Below are 22,273 nucleotides of genomic sequence, written 5' to 3'. Positions count from 1 at the left end.
TAAATACAAAATAAGTTTGAAGTAGGGCAGAGTTAGAGTGTCAGCTACAGATTTGGTTGGATTCGGTAGCGCTTTGGTTCAAATTTTGTATTTGTCTTAAAAGTTTATTAAACATATGACGTATACAATATTAATTTTGAGCTAAATATCTTAAAAAATTAGTATTCAGAACTCATAAATTAAATTCTCCACATTTGATTTGAGGTAAATAATTTCATCAAAATGAAAGTTAATATATTAAAGGAGTGAAATGAAAGTTTTGCTTTTATATATTGAAAATATATTTATTTGAAATTTAATTATTACTAACATAAATTATATTTTTAATTAAAATATTTACTTTTATATCGTGAGTTTGGGCCCGAGCTTAGCACGAACCTTATGAAACTAGTACAATCAATAAATGGACTCTATGCGTCCCTTCGCAGTCATTTGGGATGGGCGATAAGGATATTTTCACGATGTAGAATATGTAAAATTATTTTATCTTACATTTAGTTTTTAAAATATGCAATCCAAACCATAATTATCTCCAGTATTATGTTTATATCACATTTTATGTGGATTACAGTCGATTAGTAATCCTGGGATTAAATAATAAAAAGATAAAAATTCTCTTCTCAAAAGCTCTTTTTCAAAATTCTTTAAAAAGTTAGGTTCAAAATTAAAAATAAAATTTATCACATTTATGTAATGTAAAACCAAGTACATATTTATACAATCTTACGTATCTCATTTTCAAGCTAATGAAAACATCTACCAGAAAATATATTCACTAAATAATTTTGTTATCAATAATTTTTAAATTTTCAGTACTTCTCGAAAGGTTGCACCTGTGTATCTAGTCTCAGACACGCAGGAGCAAATTAGAGAAAAGACTATTGACACTCATGTAATACCACGTATTAAAAGCAGCTGATGATGTCATATTATCCCTCCATAAAAACAATCATAAATGACAAAGCCCAGTTGATTTTTACTTTTGTGCACTTAGGGTGAAATTTAAAGGCAGTGTTCTAAGTCATCCTTTCAAAAGCCTTCTTAGGCAGAGGCGAATTCTTTTTTTTTTTAAAAGCAAAGTCCACTAGGCTTTTTGGGCCTAGGGCTAGTTTTATTCATTTTCTAGAGAGCAAAAAATACCCCAAAGGGAGAGTACAAGTAAGGGAAGTTACTAATCCTTTCAACCTCTAAACTAACAGAATGTAGAAAAAATGAACTCGAAATGATCAAATAAGCTATGATCACCACGAGTTTATAGCATACTCTATGATGATATTACACGTGATAATGCTAAAATAATGAGAAAATAATACAAGAATAAAGATAGAATCCTTAATCTCTGAACTTGTAAAATCCTTTATATTCATTGAATTTTCCACCTTGTCTTGTTCTTCATGCCTTTCCAAAAAATCTTGAAACTTTATCATTTCTTCTTGGATCTTGTGGATTTTGTTGAAGTGGCGAGAGCCGTCATTCTTCTTTGCTTGTCTCATTGGTATCATGGGGACAAATTTATCATTTTCCCATCCCAAACCCATTCCTTGCATGAGTTTTGTGTCTTTTTACACTTTCCAATTGCCTAGGAGACAAATCCCCATCCCTTATTGTGGAGTTTTCAGGCAATCGACTCCTCATCCATGTCAACCCCGGGACCTTCACCGACGTGTATTGCCACTTGCAAATTACTATGAGGTTTTGCAAGCATACCTTGTCAGTGCTACGCATACGTCTTGTAAATACCGTGTGTACATGCTATATTACCTGCTGCTACTACAGTTTTGGTTGCTTGCAAATTAGAACTTGAATCCTGCACATAATGAATACCTACATTTTGCTGTTGCATTGATTTCTGGCCCTTTGCTTTACTTGACTGCTGCTTCTTGGCACAACTACTATCAACTTGTTTTGGGTGTCTCCGCAAAGAGATATGTCAATTTCGACCGCGTGCATGTCTTTTCTCCGCACCATCTCCTTTTACTTTGTTTTGGTCATTTCCATGTTTGAAAGAGAGAGACAAGGTTGTTCACTTCATTAACAAGACCTGCAAGTCCCTAATTCTGCAAACTTCTTGATAAAGCCACATTGCCTTGTTTCTCAGTAGCTTGACCTACAGTTAACTCTATATTTCTATCAACTAGCTGAAACTCATCTGGTATCCCCAAGTCAGCTGCAGTTTTATCAAAAATAGCATGGATCTCTCGTGAAGATGTGCTAGACTCCTCGTGCAACTTGTATGGAAATTCATCCTCCTCACCATTCTCTTTCTTATTTTATCCCTTGAAAAGGAACTAAGCAAGCTTGGTTCAAAGTAACAAGCTTCTCCACTACTCGGCTCGATTTATGAAATACAACAAAGATTAATATCTTTCATAAATGGCTTGGTACTCTTTATTGGATGAAAGCTTTAGATTAACATTAAGTTGCTTCTCACCACCCTTATCAGCTACATGAACTGAATCTGAACCAAGTTGTAAAGCAGTTGTACTTTCTGCAACCTCCACAAGATTACCATCACCAACAGTTGCATTAACCAACTGCTTCTCCAATTCATTCTTAGCAACATCATTCACTATTTGAACTGCAGGTGTTATAGTAAATTGTGTCTCCACATTTATCACATCCGAAAATCAATTTCGTGTTCTTTTGAACCGCAAAGAGAATGTGTACACCAATTGCCTTTGTACTAGTTTACCTGCATTTGTCTTCAATGCTTCCTGAACTGTTACCACTTGATCTGAGGTGCCTGCTTCTTCAACATTAGCACCATTCCCATCCTCTAAAGATACAAAGTTATTGGTATTTTGCACACCATTAGAGTTAGATCAAGCTTGAACTTTTTCCCCGCAAACTCGCCGTATTAGCATTTGCACCATGATTTTGACCATCACCATTACTCTTAGACAATTTTTTCCCATCATCAAGATTCCAACAAACCGTCCCATTCTCTCGCACTCCGATGATCTTTTTCCACAATTGCATTCTCATTATTCCCTTCATGACAGCGAAGATTAACCACCGCTCCTCATCAATACCATACTCATTATCATCACCTCCTTCACCTAATGCAAAAATTTATTTTGCCGTGTACTAGGCTTAGGAATTATCAGAAAAAACAAAACATTACCTTTCTTATTCTTCTTCCTCCTGAGTTTGCCATTTATGATAATCATTAACTTTGCCAACGACTTTCCCACCGGATAAAATTGTGTGAACACCATCATGAGGGTTTATATTGCTTCTATGGTTTCCTTCTTCATTATTAAGGTTTGCCTCCTTATTTCTTTGAACTCCTTCACCTTCACCATTGTTTTCGTTATCTAGTATCAACTCAGGATGTAAATTCCAACACCCATTCACATCATGTCCTTGAAAAACACTCCTTAAAATCAATTGATTTTTACCCAACGAGATTTAACATCACCCTTAGCATCTATAACATTAATTTGCACTCGTGTAGATGTTTCTCCAATAAATCAACCTCCACCTTCACACGAGCACAACCGGGTCTCGTTTTATTTTTCGTAGCTAGGTCAAGTGTCGTTGGCTTCCCCACGCCGAAGCTAATGAAAACAATACCTCCTCCACAAAATAACGAGGTGCAAGCGGGGGAAAGAAATCCAAGCTATAGCGATACTTGTTTTTCCTCCGGAGTAAACCAAGGATCCCACTTCAACGTTTAGATAACATAAATTTTTATCCTTGATCCAAAAAAGAACATAAGTGCAACATAATCTTCAAACAAGCTACATCTAATAAGAACATGTCTATTACACAAATATCCACATAATAGGCTCTCCTCGAGTTCACATTGCTTTGGAATGGCCGTACGTAGTGCATTAAGATCATTCCAACCATTCGTGAATTTTCCAACAACAATTGGAGATCTTCACGTATTATCATAGCATTAATCTCCTCCATATCATATTGAATTGTGGGTTCACCATGATGGTAAACTATAGGCTTAATAGGTATTGTGGTTTTGCTAGAACTAGGGTTTTGCGGGGTTTTTTGAGATTTGTGAGTAATCGGGTTGTAAGAATTATTGTAGGTGGTGGTGGTGGCCGGACAACCTCGGGTGAGGTTGCCCATTGGCTTGAGAAGCCATAGATGGCCGAGAAGGAGCTCAAAGCTCCATAGGAGCAGATCGGCAGAGGCGAATTCAGGATTTTAAGATGATGGGTTCACTATTTTAATTTTTTTTTTTTTTTTTTTTTAAAAAAAAAGAAGACACAAACATGCATTTAGTAGGGTTCAATCCCGTGATCTTAAGGAATTAAAGCTAGCGCTTAACCAGTGTTCCACTCTATCTTGTTTGACCATGTGTTCCTTCAGTTAATATTAGGTATATTTTAAGAATTATATACATAATATACTGAGTTTAGTCGGTTGACTATGGATTCACGTGACCTAATTTTACTACATAAATTCGCCCGTGCAACTTAGGTATTCTTACCATTATTTTATTTGAAATACTCTTAGGGGTTGTTTGGTAGCTGGAAAAGAGACTAGTTATTAGGGTGTGTCCGGAAAATGTTTTCCAATTTTCTCATGTTCGTCTGGTCAAAAATTTTAGAAAACATTTTCTTGAGGAAAACAAGTTCCTTAAAAATGGGGAAAATGACTTCCCTAATAAAAGTAGGGAAAACAAGTCCACTATGCATTCCACCAACCAACCACCCAACCAACAAACCCCAACCACTCCCACCACCCCACCCTACCCCCACCGCACCCCCCGCCCCAACCCTCCACTCCCCAAAAACGTTAATTTTGTTTTGAAAAAAAAAAGTTTTGTATGGGTCCACGCGGGTGGGGGGGGGGGGAGGGGATGTGATGGTTTAGAAAATCCAAAAAAAAAAATTAGGGGTAGAGGGTGGGTGGTTGTTGTTGGTATGGGTCCACGCGGGTTTGTTGGGGGGGGGGGGGGGGAATGTGGTGGTTTAGAAAATCCAGAAAAAAAAATCAAAAACTTCAAAAAAAAAAAAATATAGGGTGGGGTGGGGTGGTGGGTTGGTGTGGTGGGGTTTGGGTGGAGTTGTGGGCCTTGGGTGGGTATTTTTTTGAAAATGTTTTCTACCAACCAAACGAACATGAGAAAATAAGTAAGAAATTCACTTATTTTCCGCTACCCAAACGAACATGAGAAAACAAGTAGAAATTCACTTCTTTTCCAAAAACACATTTTTCAGGAAAACATTTTCCTCCATACCGAACACACCCTTAATGTATTAATTTTTGCATTAACTTATACCATGTTTGGTAGCTAGTAAAGAGACACCTTATTCATGTATTAATTTCTGCATGCGTTTGGTAGATAGTTAGGGAGTAAGTTTTTCATGTATAAAATTAGTACGATGTTTGGTTTGCAATTTAGAAACCCGCATAACTAATACATGTATAAGTTATGAGGGAATGTATGTATTATTTTATGTGGGATAGAAGATGGAATAACTAATACATGAATAAAAAGTTAAAATGACAATATTACCCTTATCATTCTCACATAAATACTTTCCTTTTCTAGACCATATTTTTATATAATTTTTAATATAAATTTTTACTACAATATTTTAATATATTTTTAAATAAATTATATTTTAATTTTAATTGTAAACAAATATTTAAATTTTAAGAAATATATAATATTTATTAACTTTTAATATAACAAACCAACATCCAAAGAAATAATTTATGCATAACTAAACCCTACATAGCTAAAACCTGCATTACTAATACCTGCATAACTAATACCCGCATAATTCTACCCAGCTACCAAACTACCCCTTAGAATCAATTTCTTACCTTCAAAATTTTTATTAATACAAAAAGTTATCTACCGTCTTTGTTGAAAAGATATAATTAATTTAAAGAGGTCTATGTTTTCCCGTGTTCATTATATGGCCTTTTTAATTAATAAGAAAAAATCATTACTCTTTATGCGGTGATGATATTATGAATGCGAAATAAATCTCTTTTTCAACTTTAAAATTAGTATTTCAATTTTAAAGTTTGAAAGGTGGAAATTCTTTTAGATATTTTAGATCTTTGAATTAAACTACTCAAATAATTGTATTTGTCAATAAGTTTTTTGACAACAACAATAAAGGTAGTATGTTGATACAAATGGCTAATTTGGATATGCAAAAACTAACTTATCATTGAGTCAATCATGTTGTTATATATCCGCTTGTTTTAAGTGTAAGAGTGAGAGATAATGTTTGTCGAATAATTTGTATGTGTCGAATTTTCTTGAAATCTCTTTAAACACCACGTTCAAAAAATTAACACAATGCATAAGTTCACTAATGTGGTTATATTTTGAAAATAACTGAGTCTCTTTGTGATTCAATTTTTATATTTCAATGGATTGCATTGGTTTTATTCTTTGTCTAGAAGCGCTTTGCTAAGCATAGCAATAACAATTTCCAGTATATGGTATATCATATATGCAGTAAACACCGTGACAATTTTATTTCTTAATAATAGTAATCATCCCCTCGTCTAATTCTATATATCAGTGCAAATATACCAATTTCAACTGTTCATTGTCCACACTCTCTGGAGTTATTGCATGCATGACATGATAACTCTGAAAGTCGCATGTAGCTAGACTTCATAAATGTAGGGGCGGACCCACTTGTTGTGGTACGGTGCTCGAGCACCCATTAACCTGAACCGGAACTATATTTTATACATAAGAATTTCTCCAAATAGGATATATAGGCTGAATAGCACCCACTATTCAAAAGTTAGGGTGGGTGCTTTGGTTCAGTTTGCTAGTTGAAGTTGCACGGTTGGGTCAGGTTGAGGGTTCGATTCCCTCTTACCACAAGTTTTTTAAGAGCTCTCCTCTTCGTTTTATTCCTTGAATTTTCCTTAAATAACTTAAAAATCTCATGTTTCTCAGTTGTTCCAGCTGACTTTTCCTTCTTTTTTTTTCCTCCAAAATATTTATTCTTCTTCTTTGTTTTATACTTTTTTTTTTTTTCATTTTTTACATTTAGTTTTTAACTTTTTCTTAGTGTTCTTAGTTAGCTCTTTCTATTATTGTGTTCAAATAATTTTGCGCTTCTACTTTATGAGCGGTATCAATTTTACAGTAAAGGAAGATGAGCACGCACGACATTAAAATCAGTATCAAATACATCGCATAAATGCCTCGAACACATAAAATTTGTTTGTCACGAATCATGATAGATTTGCAAAAAGGACATACGCTTCGATTGCTCCATGTGTCATTCCATACGTCCGACAAATAAAAAAATTAAAAAAATGAACAAACTAAGTGCCAACATAATCACATGAAAGTAAAGAAGGATGTACAATTTACATATTTTCTATAAGTAAGGTAAATATTTGTCGATAAAGGCATCAAAACATGCAAAAGTATGTAATTCATATGTAAAACTTAAGCAACAAAAAAAATTCAAAAGATGAGTTACATCATTTTTATACGTTGACCACACACACGCGCACACATATATCAACCAATAATCAATGACAATATAAGTTAAAATACAGGAAATACCTTCAGAGCGATCATGAATATTAGATTTTTCTCCTCCAGCCTTCTCATATTCGATAGATGACATTTTATCGTCGACGGATATTTCATGATTACTTCCGCATTTTGAACTCTTTCTGGTAGCCTCATCGTTATTTCTGGCTTTTGAGCTCTCTCTGGCGACTGAAATATCATTGCTATTGCTTGTTTTGAGTTGTCTCTGATGATTGAAATTCGCCGTTATTGACAGCTTTTGAGCTCTCTCCATTGCCTACTTTGGAGCTCCCTCAAGCGACTGAAATCTCATAGTTATTGCTTGCTTTTGAAATCCGACGACTAAAATCTCATTGTTATCTCCTTCCATAATCTTAAAGTTCAAAAAGACAAGAAAATGATCGTGAAATATGGAGGGGGAGAGAGAGAGAGAGGGGTTTGAAAAAAAATGCACTGGAGGGTGTGAGTTAACTGCACCGACATATATAGGTTGCAGTAATTGAATTACGTTTTGGATCACACGCATGCAACCAAAATGTGCTCTTCAATCCTTAATCTTTCAATCTAAAAATCTTTTTTGTGTTTGAGATTGATTTACTATATATCAAATTAACGTGCAACACGATAGCACTATAAAAATTTACTACTCCCTCCCTTGTACTAGTCTAGTATATTAAAATAAAATTTTCTTTTTTACTTATCCACTTTAAAAAATAATAAATTATCTATTATTTTCTTCTAATTTATACACAATGTGGTAGCACGATAAAATATGCTTTGATGTTATGATTTTAGTTACCATTAATGGGAGAAATATAGTAAAACTATCTCTTAATAAATAACATTTTCTTAGACGAAATGTTAAGTCAATACTAGATTAGCAAAAGGGAACAAAAGGAGTACTTAAATGAGAGTTGAAAATCAGGCTTTAATTTAGGGGGTATCTATGCCTTTTCCCTAATTTTTTTCCTTGCTAAAATGACTCAAGATTGTGTACATGTTAGTATTTTAGTAGTATTTATGGAGGATAATCATGGCATCACTGGCTCCTATTAGTTTCTTGGAGTTGATTGCTTGAATGATCACTCAATTTGTAGTAATTATCATTGAAGTCTCTTATCTTTTTTTGGTCTTTCAAAATTTATGTTACTTTACCTAACTCACTTCAATGTTCCTTTTAGCCGAATTTTGTAACTTTTTGGAGAGAATTAATGACGCGACAACTTTAATTTTAAGAAAAGATAGTTAAAAACTAATTTAGAACCTGGACCAAATTAAAACCTAACGCACAGTCGCACCACTGATCCACAACCCGACCCCACTCATCCTTTTTAATTCCAAAAAATGCCCAAACGTTCATATTTTCTCTCCTTTTTTTCTCGACAGTTTCAGAGTAAGTAGAAGTTTTTATCTTGAAACACATGCAAAATAGAATTGGAAGAAATACGAACCTACGGTTTTAGATTGAGTATAAAGCATGGAAACAAAAACAGAGAGTCAAGAAGAATTGAAATGATCATGAAGATGTCCTAAGGTAGACAGAACATGAAGTGAAACTCACTGTAGAAACTTTAAAATATTGGGAACCAGAACAAATCGATTGGGACAACATAAGACTCCATGGCGCAAAAAAAGAAAAAAGAAAAATGAAACTAAGAATATAAAGATGACAGGGGATCGAATGAAAGGAATAAAACACTGATCAAACAAGAAGCTAACTAAAATGAATAAGATAGGGACAATTTGAAGGTGTGTTGTGACTAGTGCAAATCAAACACTAAAAAAAGGGGTAGAAATGTACAGTGCATCTACTATAAATACAAGACATGCCAAAAACACAGCTGTATAATCAACATAACTAAACACAAGAATATATTGAACAAAGGAAAAATCATAAATATCTAAGAGAAATGTGAGCAAAACAATGCATGAGTTAAATGCAAAGGTGTGGTAGAATTTAAAAAAGACTTGACATGGTATTTTACTAGTCAAGCTAATAATCACAATTCACAACCAACCAACGACAATTAGGGTACTAAAATTGATTTACAACCAGGAAGAAAGATTTAATTCAGAATCCTCTGCCTTATACATCTACTTGTCAGTGACTACATTACTTCCGAGCAAACATTGCCCCTTCACAATTTTTCCATAAAAAATTCAGTGTGCAAATTAAATAGGCTTAATACATAGTTTGACCCCCGACCTTTTCTAAAAGCGTATCTTTTACACACCACTTTAGGTACGTGTTCCAATTGATCATGCCCAAAATTCGTCCTAAAATAATAAGCGGTCGCTGCAAATATAACCTCATTTATGAGTCCTGGGTAGTAAACCAAAAGTATGTCGGAATTGAAACTTTTTTAATAGTTCACAATCTTAAAATAATTTATTTTCAAAAAATATCCTAAGATTTTATAGTAACATATTCAAAGGAAATAAAGAACAGAAAAATAGAGCAGATAGTTTAAGAGAACCAACAACTGCATAGACATGGTAATTAATGAGCAAAGGTCCACAAAACCACAATCAATAATTCTGCATAACAAGAAAAGGACTCTTCCCTCTTTTTACTCCACACTCCACTCTCCCACCGGTTTTCACATTTCATTATTCTAAAGCAAAAAAGCCCTCTCTGCCTCTTAGACTAAAGAGTAAAGAGAGATGCCCATCCTTTTTTACTTATAAAAACCACTCTCCCCAACATTTCCCTTTTACAGTATTAGCATCTCTCTTTCTTGCCATGGCCAAAAGTAGAGGAAATTCCAGTATTAAGCACTCCCAAACCAGCAAGAAGAGAAAAGAAGAGAAACCACATTCATGGGCAGTTGTAAGAAGCCTCTTTACTTGTAAACACCTACAAGTTGAAATATTGAAAGAAGAGAAAAATAATCCTAAAGGCCATGAAGGTGAACGCGTCGATGACAACAACAATAACAACAAAAAGGGCAAGAAACAAGAGAAAAATCCTAAAGGCCATGAAGGTGAACGTGTCGATGACAACAACAACAACAATAACAGCAAAAAGTGCAAGAAACAAGAGAAAAATCCTAAAGGCAATGAAGGTGAACGCGACAACAACAATAACAATAACAACAAAAAGAGTAAGAAAATGAAGTGTTCCGGCTCCATATGTAGCCACACTAAGGTCGTGCATAGGCCCGAGCCATCGCCATCGCCTCCCAAAGGACGTAAAAATATTGATGGCTCGTCGAATAGATCCATCAAAGTATATAATAATGGCACTAGTAGTTTTTCTTCTTCTGCTGCTTCTGCTTCTGCTTCTTCGTCTTCGTTACTCTCAAGTTCTCCCACTGCTTCATCTTCGATAAGAGGAATGCCATTCAGAAAGCTTTCGGGTTGCTATGAATGTAGAATGGTTGTTGATCCAATAGCTAGGGATCCTTCTTTGAGATCAACTATTTGTTCTGAATGTGGAGAAATCTTTATGAAACTTGAAAATTTGGAACTTCATCAAGCTGTTAGGCATGCTGGTACGTACTAATTTCTTTTTTTCTAGTTCTACAGTGCTTCCTAACAAGTGTGACGTCATACTTAGCAGGACTCGAACTCGAGATCTCTGATTAAGAATGAAAGAGTATTTATCACTCCACCACAAACACTTACACTTGTGGCTTCTTTCCTAGATTTTCATTTACAAAAAGTTAATGTGTATTTTATTTTAATCCTCTGTTTCATCAATTGGTTACTACTTTAAAAAGGAATCTCTTTTTCCTCAGTTCTTTAGTCAAACTTTTCTCTGTAGCCTCGAACTGCATGACCCCTGTCTCCCTCTGGCTGATTGGCATATTTTATATTTGTACAAGTTTTTGGGCTGGGAGTGAGTCCAGTCACCATGTTCGTTTCCCAAAATCATACTACTATATAGTAGTGTTAGTCTTGTTGTCATTATGATTCCAAATAATATATATATTTCACAGTGTTTAGTATGTCAATTACCTATGCCATTTCTTTAAATGTTGCCATTTCTTAAAATTTTTGAAGTTCTATCACCAGATTCCTAGGAAGTTACTACTCCTTCCGCCCCACTTTAAGTGTCGATTTACCTCTTTTCATGTCCACTAATGGTATGATTAGAAATTATTGTCAACTTTAGTTTTGAATTCCTAGTGACAATTATTTTGGAATAATTCTTTTGACCTAAAGTGACTTGTGAATTTGGGACGGAGGGAGTATTAATTAGTACTACTATTTTATACTAACCTCCAAGCCTCCACTTAATTCCACCCTCTCATGCTACCTAATTTCTTCTTCTTTTCCTTTTAGATGTACGCTCCCATAAATTTCTGAACTAATATATACAATGGAAAAGTTTACCGTCAAACTAATCAAATTATCTGAAAGTTGATCTTGATGATTCTACAATATAAATTAAAGAACCACATGACTTGGGCGCCCTACCTAAATATTTAGTCTTATTAAGTTCCTTCATTCCGCTTAGGCAACATATATCACACGGTAAAAAGAAAAAAAGAAAAAAGAAAAAAAAGAAAAAAAAACATAACTTACCCATTTCTTTATTCTTTTGTCTACATTTATTCTGATTTTATGAATAATATGAACTGGCAGTATCTGAATTGGGTCCAGAAGACACAAGTAGAAACATAGTGGAAATAATATTTCAGTCAAGCTGGTTGAACAAAAAGACCCCAGTATGCAAGATTGACAGAATCTTGAAAATCCGCAATACTCCTAGAACTATCTCAAGATTTGAGGAGTACAGAGAGGCTATCAAGGCTAAGGCAACTAACCTCGCCAAAAAACACCCACGTTGTATTGCAGATGGTAATGAACTCTTAAGGTTCCATTGCACAACATTCATGTGTTCCCTTGGCCTAAATGGCTCCTCAAATTTGTGCACTGTCCCAAATTGTAATGTGTGTACTCTCATCAAAAATGGATTCAAGATGGCAACTACTACTGATCATGGTACAAAGAAAGGTATTATTGTTGGAAATCGACTTTCTTTTCATATAAACTTTTATTATATTTACCTTTTCTGGCCGCCCTAAAATATAATAGCCAACAAATGCATATGATTTGTACTTAAATATACATACTATATACTAAATATATATTTAATATACAATAAATATACATATTGTATACATGAATATACATATTATATAAATGATCGGTGTGTTTTGCATATTTTGACTAGTGCCTGTAATTAACTTCGGCCGACGGGCCAAAGAAAAAGCTAATGATCGATTGAGAGAATTGTCCTTAAATTGTGCAGGTATATTCACGACCGCGACGAGTGGGAAGGCACACGACAACACGAGAGTTGTGTCGAATGAGGAGGATGACAAGAGGGCAATGTTAGTTTGCAGAGTGATTGCAGGAAGGGTGAAGAAAAATTTGGATGGAAATAATAGTAATAATTTGGAGGAGTATGATTCCATTGCTGGAGCTGCTGGAGTTTATTCCAATTTGGATGAGTTGTATGTTTTTAATCCTAAGGCTATATTGCCTTGCTTTGTTGTAATTTACAAGGGTTTCTAGTAAGATACTGATTAATTAGGACGTTGTTTTCCTTCTTGTTCTGTGACAACAATATTTTTCATTTGTTTTTGTTCAAATGAATGAAGATGTGTCAATAACTTCCCGTCTATGTACTTGTTCGTAAGTTATTTGTTTGATTTACTTTTGTCAACGTATATAAAAGGTTATGGCACTTTCACAGTGATACAGACTAGTCAGACACCATTGTTCCGAATTGTGTCTTTATATCACCCTCCTCCTTTTACATTTATCTCAATTTGTATTTTCCATCACGTATAATGAAAATCAGCTTAATATTTTTAAAGTATTTATAATATTATTTAGGGAATAATAATAATTGATGAAAAGATACTTTTTTAATCAAAGATGAGCAAGTTAATTAGACTCTCCATAAAGTAAAGGTCTATATATGTTCAAATTTGAAATGTACGGAGTTCAATTTGAAATGCTGCCTCTACCAAGAAAAGAGTTATATTTGTTATAGATTTAGTATTAGCTTTTGGAATATTCTAAATTATCGTTAAACCAAGCGAAGCGGGTAATACTAGGGATAACGGCAGCATTGGTACTTAAAGTTATTGGTAAATTTTACTTTTGATATTATTGATATATGACTCAACATATTTAATCCTTGATTAACTAAATGTGTGATTTTAGTCCATTCGTGTAGAAATTATGTTATATTTGACTATTTATAGAGTTGTTGTACTATCATAGATGAAGTAACAATACAAACTTGATATAACACATGGGTAATTAAGTAATAGAATATTTAAAAATTACTATGATTTATGAATGTTTACAAGTAAAGGGATCAAAGGAGCATCCTTTAATTAATTGAAAGTTTGATATATTTAGTCAGATATAACAAAGATTAGAATCAAAATTTATCTATAATTAAGGGACCAAAAGTGTTATTATCTCATAATACTTAGTACTGCTATATATTTTGACTTTAGACTAATTAATTCCTCCCATTTATGTCGCAAAATATGGTTGGATCCTATATTCGATCAAGAACCAATTTAAACAAACCAAACTTTTAAGAAACACACATATATACACCAGCAAATGGCTAACGTGGGTCCGGGTATACAAGCATGCTCTAGCCTGTGGTACAGTACAATCAATATAGGTCACGCTCACCACTAAATACCAAGGCACTTTCAACATGATCACAAAAAAAGGACACTTTCAAGTAGGGGTGGGCATGGTATTCTATGATACCGTATTGGATACTTTAGTTCCGTAATTTTGATTTTCAGTTTCAAAAATACTATATACACTATTACCTCATTTCGTATGGTTCAGTATTTTTTAATTCGGTTTTGATATTTTGCGGTACGATAAATCAGTAATCATAGTTTGTTCGATTTCGACTTACATATAGAAAATTATAACTTTGGCTACTCAAGTAACAGTCTCAATTATATCATACTAACACCTTACACATGTAAAAATATTCACAAGCAGGTACAAGCAATTCCTTTTCTTAGTCAATTACTCAAAAAAATATTTCAATCAAGATAGAATAGTGAAAGTTCTAACGTCTAAATAACTAATTTTGTATTAATACTAGTTTATAAGTATTTGTTAGTATTATAATAATATATATGAATTATTTATGTACCTGTATATTTCGGTATGATAATTCGGTATTTCGGTTATTTATTTATAAATACTGAATACCAAAAAATTTAAAATGGATACCAAATACTGCATCAAATACCATAATACAAAAATCGAGGTATCGAACGTCCACGTGAGTCCTATCAACCTCAAATTTTATACATTGTTAGTGTAACTAAATTGTACACCATCATGTCATTCAAATGATAGTTATAGGTAGCTCTCTTAAAATATGGGATTTCAACTTTCAAGTCTTGTAAATAAGATATGCTACTTGCCTTAATCAAAAGAATGAAAATATTTAATAATTCGTCCTTCTCAATGCCTATGGAAACCGAAAGGAAGTTAAGGTACTACTAGTTCAATTTTGCCTTTATTTAAAATGGAGTGAGGGTAAAAGGAATAAGTGAAGAACACATCCTCTGAAGGAAGGTGTCAACTTTAACTTCACCCACTACAGGAATATGCATCTCCTAGGATTCTTTTTCTAACATTTTGTGCACAATCAAAAACACTTGTAAAGTTATAACTTTGTGGGTTCCAGAATGATATATGATTTACTTTTGTCTAAACATAAAGAGTGTCAAATAAATTGGAACGGGTATATAGGTTAGATAAGCATCTTAAATAATGATGCAACTTTTTCCAGCTTAAAAAGTACTCCATATTATCCAAAATCGGACATATACATAAATTAAAAAATTATCATTGGCGTACCTAAATCATGGCCAGACAATTGGTATTATTGAGTTCCTTGCAGTACGTTTTAAAGAGAGAAAGTAGAGAGTTTTATGCTCTGTGCTTGTCTTTTAGCCTGAGTTTATGGTCGCGCATGGCTGCTTTGGTTTTTGTTACGTTCCCATCCCCTCTTGTTTTTTGGGAGTTGGAATTTTATTTTATTTTAAATTATTTTGACTCTTGTTTTGTACTACTCATTAGCTCATAATTTGGACATGATTACTTGTTTGACTATAGTCGGGCAATGCAGCATGGGCTCTCTTAAAATTTACAAAACTTATCGAATCTATTTTCTAATTAACTTCCTTGTTCTGTGATCTACTACTAGTATTTATTTTATTAATTACACTTTTTAGGGTCATAGGGATGTCAATATAATTTTTTTCTCTTTGGGTTAAGGACTAGCTAGCTCTACCTAGTGAGTTTACCGCTTTCCATAATTAAAAGTAGTGGGTTCAAGCTCCATAAATGGTGTAGTATTAACATCACTGATGTCATAGAAAAGATTTAAAAATATATACTGTATAATCTTTTTTATATTATTTATTGCCGAGAAATAAAAGTCAAGTTAACATTTTAATGGAGCTACGCATCTTTGTAGGCGTTTGAACATGAATTGGTTGATATTTTGAAAATACAATAGCATTTGAAATTAAATTGAAAAAATATATATTTGAAAGTTGAAGTTGTGTTTGGACATGAAAATACATTTAAAGTTTTGTGAGTGAAAATTTGAAATAACTTTTAAAAATTCTAAAACCTATTTTTTAAACTTCAAATTTCATATTTCAAGTTTATTAAATATAATCTCCAAATATTATTTTTTTAAAAATCTACGAAGACGGGCAGACTCGTTTAATTTCTCGCTAGCTGGTGATTAACAATAACATCATTACCAATAAGTTATCTCACACAGCTATTTCTTAATCCAGTTATATGTCTTGATTTACCATTGTAGACTTGGTTATAAGCCCTTGATGATGTTGCTTGACTGGCCTAAAGTAAATACATAAAGTATTTGTTCTTGACTGACCAAAATAAAATGCTATAAATCATGTTGTCATGGTAGAATCAATTTTGACTGCTTTGTTTATACGTTTTTTTTTTTACATTGAGGCTTATCTAAACAACCTCTCTATCTCATAAGATAGAGATAAGGAAGCCAATTTCAAAATTTATACGGACCGCTTCTTATATATTACACCTCCCACATCCCACTTGTGAAATTACATTGGGTATTTTGTTGCTCATGGTGGTGGTGGAATCAATTATAAAAGGTGGTTTCTTGAATTCACAAGGATTATTGCAAACCCCCACCGGCCCATCATATATACATAAAAATCCAAGATAATTCACCTTATCATTGATCCAACTAGCAATAGTAGACCTTGAAATACAGAAATTTAAAGCACAATCCATAGTTCATTGTCTTCTTTAAATATCTTGGGTGACTCATTTTACATGATTTCAGACTTTCAGTGTTCATTACTTGGTTTACTAGTGTACCTACAACAATTTACCTACTGTAAAACCAATATCCGTTCTAGTACACGCTATAGCATACGTTAAACACTCACATAGCTCTTAACATATTCTAATCGTAAAATAGGCTTACCTTTGTTAGGTTTATTTTTTTTTTTTTTTTTTTTTTTTTTTAATGTTTAACCATATGGATTAGAAACCCACAGGTCCAACTAATAAATACCATTTGCAATCGTCATTTCGTTAAGACCCTATTTTTCCTCTTCTTTTTTTACACCATTTTGTTATATAGTATACAAGGTGCAGTAACTTTTATGGATCATGAAGATACATGATCACAGACTCACAATAATCTAGATCAGACTGATTCACTTTAACTACAAAGATAACTCAAGCCTAAAACAGGGAAAAAATTCAGGATGCCTTATTTGGACACAATATTTCGCATGTCAAGTTTGAATATCTCTCAAGACAACTAATTAAGTAAAGAAGTGATTGCTTAACAATAATGTTCTCCTTTACACCAAATCTCTTTACCATAAAACATAAGTAATCCATACGTCAAACTCTATCCATTCAAAGTTCATAACATTAAATTATAAAATTGAAGCACAAGTCAGGAAAAAACACAAACCAATTATGGTGAAAGTTAACAAGAGAATAATGAAATCGAACAGGCAACCAGTAAATAAAATTTCTCAAATTAGTGTATCAAGTCGAGAACAAACTAATGTATTTTTTAAGTCGACGCACTTTTCTTCATTTTTTTTTTTTTTTTTTGCACTAATCTGTAATTATACTTTTAACATGTCTTTCATAAGGGAGCTCTACATCAAATCATTGTGGGGATTCATGTGAATGCGACGGGACACAATGCATCATTGTACAGAGAAACCTATTGTATACAAGTGCATAGTTCCCCTAAATGAAACTTCATAATTTTATAGATGATGTGCTTGATACATTTGTCCTTTTATATTGGCCAAATACATAGCCCCTTAAACTTGATTGAAATTTTCATTTTGACACCTCAACTTAGATCAATTTCTGTTGAACACTCCAACTTCATTCCTTGTGTGCCTATTGAACACAAAGTTGACATGGCAAAAAGGAAGTGTATTTCACACTTGTTAGGCACGTGAACAAGTCTCAAATAATGTGTTTTCACTTTGTTCATTTTCAGAAACCCACTTTATTTAAAGGCCACCACACCAGCACCTCATCTCCATTAGCGCCGCTCCTCTGCTACTATTCCTTTTTTTTTTAGCACGATTTCTATCATAAACAAATTGTAGAGATCATTTCTAAATAAATTATTACTAAAATAAATGTACCTTAATTTTTTTCCAATCTGAAATATAACCGGTGTACAGAAAGTAGAAAATCAAGAATTTCTACACCCACCAACAAATCTTGTTTCCACGGCACGTTCTTCCTACTGGACATATTGAAGTCTTGTAGAGAAAATTAGTTCATAATAGCTCACAATTTCAGCAGATGCCGTAACTATAGAGAAAATTCCCAAAATCATCTTGCTGAGATAGTTCACACATTCTGAACAACAATTATAATTTTAACATAAAAAAAATTCAAAAAAGCTTTTTCCAAGATTTAGAAAATGGCAATCATCTTATTTCTGCTGCTGTCCAAAAGGTCAAAAAAAAAAAAAAAAAAAAAAAAAAAAAAAAGGCAGATAAAAAATTGAATGTTTGCATATTTCAGTCAGTGTCTTTCTTCAAATTTCTTTCAACCCAAAGTGGAATCTTTTTGTTGTTCTAACTAAAAAATTTCAAGCCAAAAATTATTTGCCCCACCAATTTAGTTGACTTTTTATTCTTCCCCAAATTTTTAGATTTCGCCACTTTTTTTCTTCAAATTCCTACCATTTTTTCTCAAACTAAATAGAGGAAGAGGAATGACAACAACGTAAGAAAACTTTTCCTTTCAGTTAATCATTTTCTCGTTTTTCTTTATTTAGTTTTTGACTATTTTTCCCTTTGTTGACTTGTCCTTTTTTTAATTGGTCGTATTTCTTTGGTCTATGGCGAGTAACTTCACACACTAAGTTTGTTTAGGGCTGTCAAAAGTGTGTTCAATAGGCACACAAGCAATGAGGTTGGAGTGTTTAATAGGAACCTCAGTTGAGGTTCCAAAATGTAAATTTCCGATCGAGGGGCTATTTGGCGCTATTATGTTATGTATTAAAAAAGCCTTTTATGTTCTGGCGTTTGGATGGAAATCTTTAAAATTTGCCTCGCCTAACACCCATAGGTTCCAGGTTGAACCCACGCGCAAAAAGCGGCAAGTTTAATTTGCTATGCCGGACCCGGCATACTTTTGTTAAGGAATTACGAGGCTATAAGCCAAAAAAAATAAGTTGGGGTAGTCCAACTTATTTTTTTGAAGGAATTATAAGTTGTTTTAGAACTTATAAAAGCCATAACTTTGATAATTAATTTTTTTTTATTTTAAGACAAAATTTTTGGGAACTTATTTTTAAACGAAACACTCAAAAAAAGTTCGAAAAACAACTTTTTTTTTAAAAATTTTTGAAGCAACTTATATAAATGATTTTTTAATAAGTCCAATCCAAACGGGCTCCTAGAGGTATTAGGCCAGGGGACCCCTTATCTCCTTATTTATTTATCATCTGACTGAAAATGTTATCTAGAAGATTTATACAGGGTTACAATTAAATAGCTAAAAGATGATGTTGTCATACCTACTTTAATGAGCATCTTTTATAAAAGTAATAGCCGAAATTCAAATTTCAATAAGATATCTTAATCTTTTTAATAGAGTTTACATATGCATGCATACCCAAAAAGTTAGTGTCACATTTCTTCTTCCGTATTTTTTATTTATAGGATAATACTCTTAAAAGACACAAAACTTTAACTTCACAACAAACATTTGATAGTAATATTTATTTATAGTGCTAAGGATTAATGCACGTTAAGAAAATGTTAGATGTGTTTACACTACATTACCTTGAATATTATTGTACAAAAAATTATATTTACTAATATAAAATTTGAGTAGTTTAATTCAAAGTTTTAAAGTATTGTATTAGTAAAAACTTGATTTATTTAGAAGCAAATTTATTATGCTCTTGATGTCAGCATACAAGAAAATAATAATGTAGCTTTCTTATTAATTCATGAATAAGTCAAATAATGAATTTTTAAATATTCATTGTAACATTTTGACAAAGGTGTTAATTCTATAATTTCTTCATCTATTAATCCAAACGCAAAAACATGTGTGTGTATAAACATATTAAATTGGTAGGGTTAATTTATAAACCTACTCACTTGACTCCTTAACACTTTTCCACGAACCGAACCCTAACCCTCTAACCTGAGGGGCTTGAGCAGAGTTCAATTTCTTAACACTAACCAGAGACTAGCTCAATAAAACTGAAATTTAACAGAATATATTTAATGCATTTTAATTTTGAAATACGCAAATTGTTCAATTTCAATTTGTAAGCGTAGTTAGTTTTTTTTTTTTTTTAATTCACATTTCAAATTTGAAATAAAATACATAAAGTTTGAATATTTTCCTTCATTTGTTTATTGTTAAGTTTGACATTAAAATCTTATTTATTTCAAATTTTTAATTAATCAATTTCAACTTGTAAGAATAAAAGCTATTTATCATACGAAATTTCAAATTAATAAAAAAAATCATTTGTTATTCTTATATTTGTATCTTTGTGAAACATTTATCTTCATCTAACAACTTAATTATATACTTATAATATAACACAAAATATGGAATATAAAAAAAATTAAAAATAAAACATCTTAATGGACTCAACCTGTACGGTTACGGGTGGATCAGGCCAAAGAATATCACAAATGATTCGAGCTCTAATCCAACTAGTGTTAAGTGACAGGCTGGATCAACCTATTAGTGTAACGACTTGTCCGGTTGTTTTGATTATTAATTTTTTTTCTTTCTAAATCACACAACTCTGATAGGTTCAACATGCATACTATGACTTCAGGGGACGGTTGGAATGGTTTCCGAGGCAATCGGATGAGTATCCGAGAAGGAAATCAAAAAGTAAAGGTTTTGAGAAAAAATAAAATAAGAGTTCACCAAAATCAATATTCGGGATAAACGGACTCAGAATCGAGGTTTCAAAGTTCCCATAGGTTCGGATGATTATTTATAACTTAGTTGGAAGCTTGGATGAATCTCGATGGGCGGAGTGATTCAGACGCTTGAGTTGCATTCTAGTAGAATTACAAGTTAAGATTTGACCACCGCCAAATAGTTGACTTAACGATTCTGGATTCATGATTTGAAAGTTCCAGCGAGTTCGTATGATGATTTTGGGCTTTTCCATAAGTTTTGGTTAGATTCAGATGTGTTTAGAATGAGTTCGGGTTGTATTGCACTCATATTTGATATTTCGCCGTTGTTTTGAGCATAAACAGTACCACATTAAGCAAATGAGCTCTAAATTGCATTTTGATTGCACCATTAGATCTGTATCATGATTTCGGAATCATAGCAACAAGAATCGTCAAATTTCGAGGTTGTATGAAAGAATTATGTTCATTAGAGCATAAAATTTGGTATGGTGCACCTATGGTAGCGATCGCGAAGCTTTAGCCCCGACCGCGAAGCCTTTCGTCGCGACTGCAGACCCTTTACCGCGATCGCAGAGCCCCTTTCATCGTGACCACGAATAGTTATCACAAAAGTGAACCTAGTCAACTATAAATTGACAGATTCGTCCCCACAATATATTTTCACGATTTTGAGAGCTCTAGAGCTTGAATTTGAGCAACTTTTGCGGAGTTCTTCTCGTTTCAACGAGGGGGTAAGAATTCAATCTCGATTTTTGTATTTCTATTTGATTACCCTTATTTATTAGTGGATTAATTCGTGACTTGGTTGGGAATTTAGGGGTTTTGCCCTTAAATTTAAGAAAGTGAAATTTAGGATTTGGAGGTCAATTCAAAATCGTTTTGGGCTAAAATTTCAGATATAGATTCCTTAAGGGATGAGTAACCTAATTTTGGAAGAAATTTCTGGTTTTGACCTCAAGGGCTCGGGGTTGACTTTTAGTCCGATTCTTTTATACTTGTGTAGATTATGTATTTGATCAGATTAGGATCGTTCGGAGGCATTGGGGAAGGGAAAGCTCATTTATGAGCTTTGAGACTTCAAATCAAAGGCAAGTTTAGACTTTTTAGACTCTATATGGAGATCAAAGACAAGTTTAGACTTTTTAGACTCTATATGGAGTATTTTATTGGTATTTGACTAATTAACAAGGGAAATGGGTAAAAGAGGGTCCCGTACTTATGAGGTGACGAACACCTGTATGGTACCGGGGCCATGTTATGGGTATGTAATCTGTGAATTGATGAAATATTTGACTGA

The 22,273-nt window shown here is 33.1% G+C and overlaps 1 protein-coding gene across 1 annotated transcript; it reads left to right on the top strand.

Moving 5' to 3' along the window:
• The first annotated feature begins 10,039 nt into the window (after positions 1-10,039).
• Positions 10,040-13,205, top strand: LOC132034154 (uncharacterized). The gene is made up of 3 exons (XM_059424425.1): positions 10,040-10,989; positions 12,086-12,457; positions 12,756-13,205. The coding sequence occupies exons 1-3, from the start codon at positions 10,239-10,241 to the stop codon at positions 13,019-13,021; spliced, it is 1,389 nt and encodes a 462-aa protein (XP_059280408.1). The 5' UTR covers positions 10,040-10,238; the 3' UTR covers positions 13,022-13,205.
• Positions 13,206-22,273: the final 9,068 nt, after the last annotated feature.

Source organism: Lycium ferocissimum, chromosome 10 (assembly GCF_029784015.1).
Source record: "Lycium ferocissimum isolate CSIRO_LF1 chromosome 10, AGI_CSIRO_Lferr_CH_V1, whole genome shotgun sequence".
NCBI lineage: Eukaryota > Viridiplantae > Streptophyta > Magnoliopsida > Solanales > Solanaceae > Lycium > Lycium ferocissimum.
The sequence above is the reverse complement of the archived record's forward strand: the minus strand, read 5'-3'. Positions and strand labels throughout refer to the sequence as shown.

Bases quoted from the DNA above. Each gene is read 5' to 3' on its own strand.
- LOC132034154 (XM_059424425.1), top strand. From the start codon at position 10,239: ATGGCCAAAAGTAGAGGAAATTCCAGTATTAAGCACTCCCAAACCAGC. The intron at 10,990-12,085 runs GTACGTACTAAT...ATGAACTGGCAG, and splicing joins TCAAGCTGTTAGGCATGCTG to TATCTGAATTGGGTCCAGAA. The intron at 12,458-12,755 runs GTATTATTGTTG...TAAATTGTGCAG, and splicing joins TGATCATGGTACAAAGAAAG to GTATATTCACGACCGCGACG.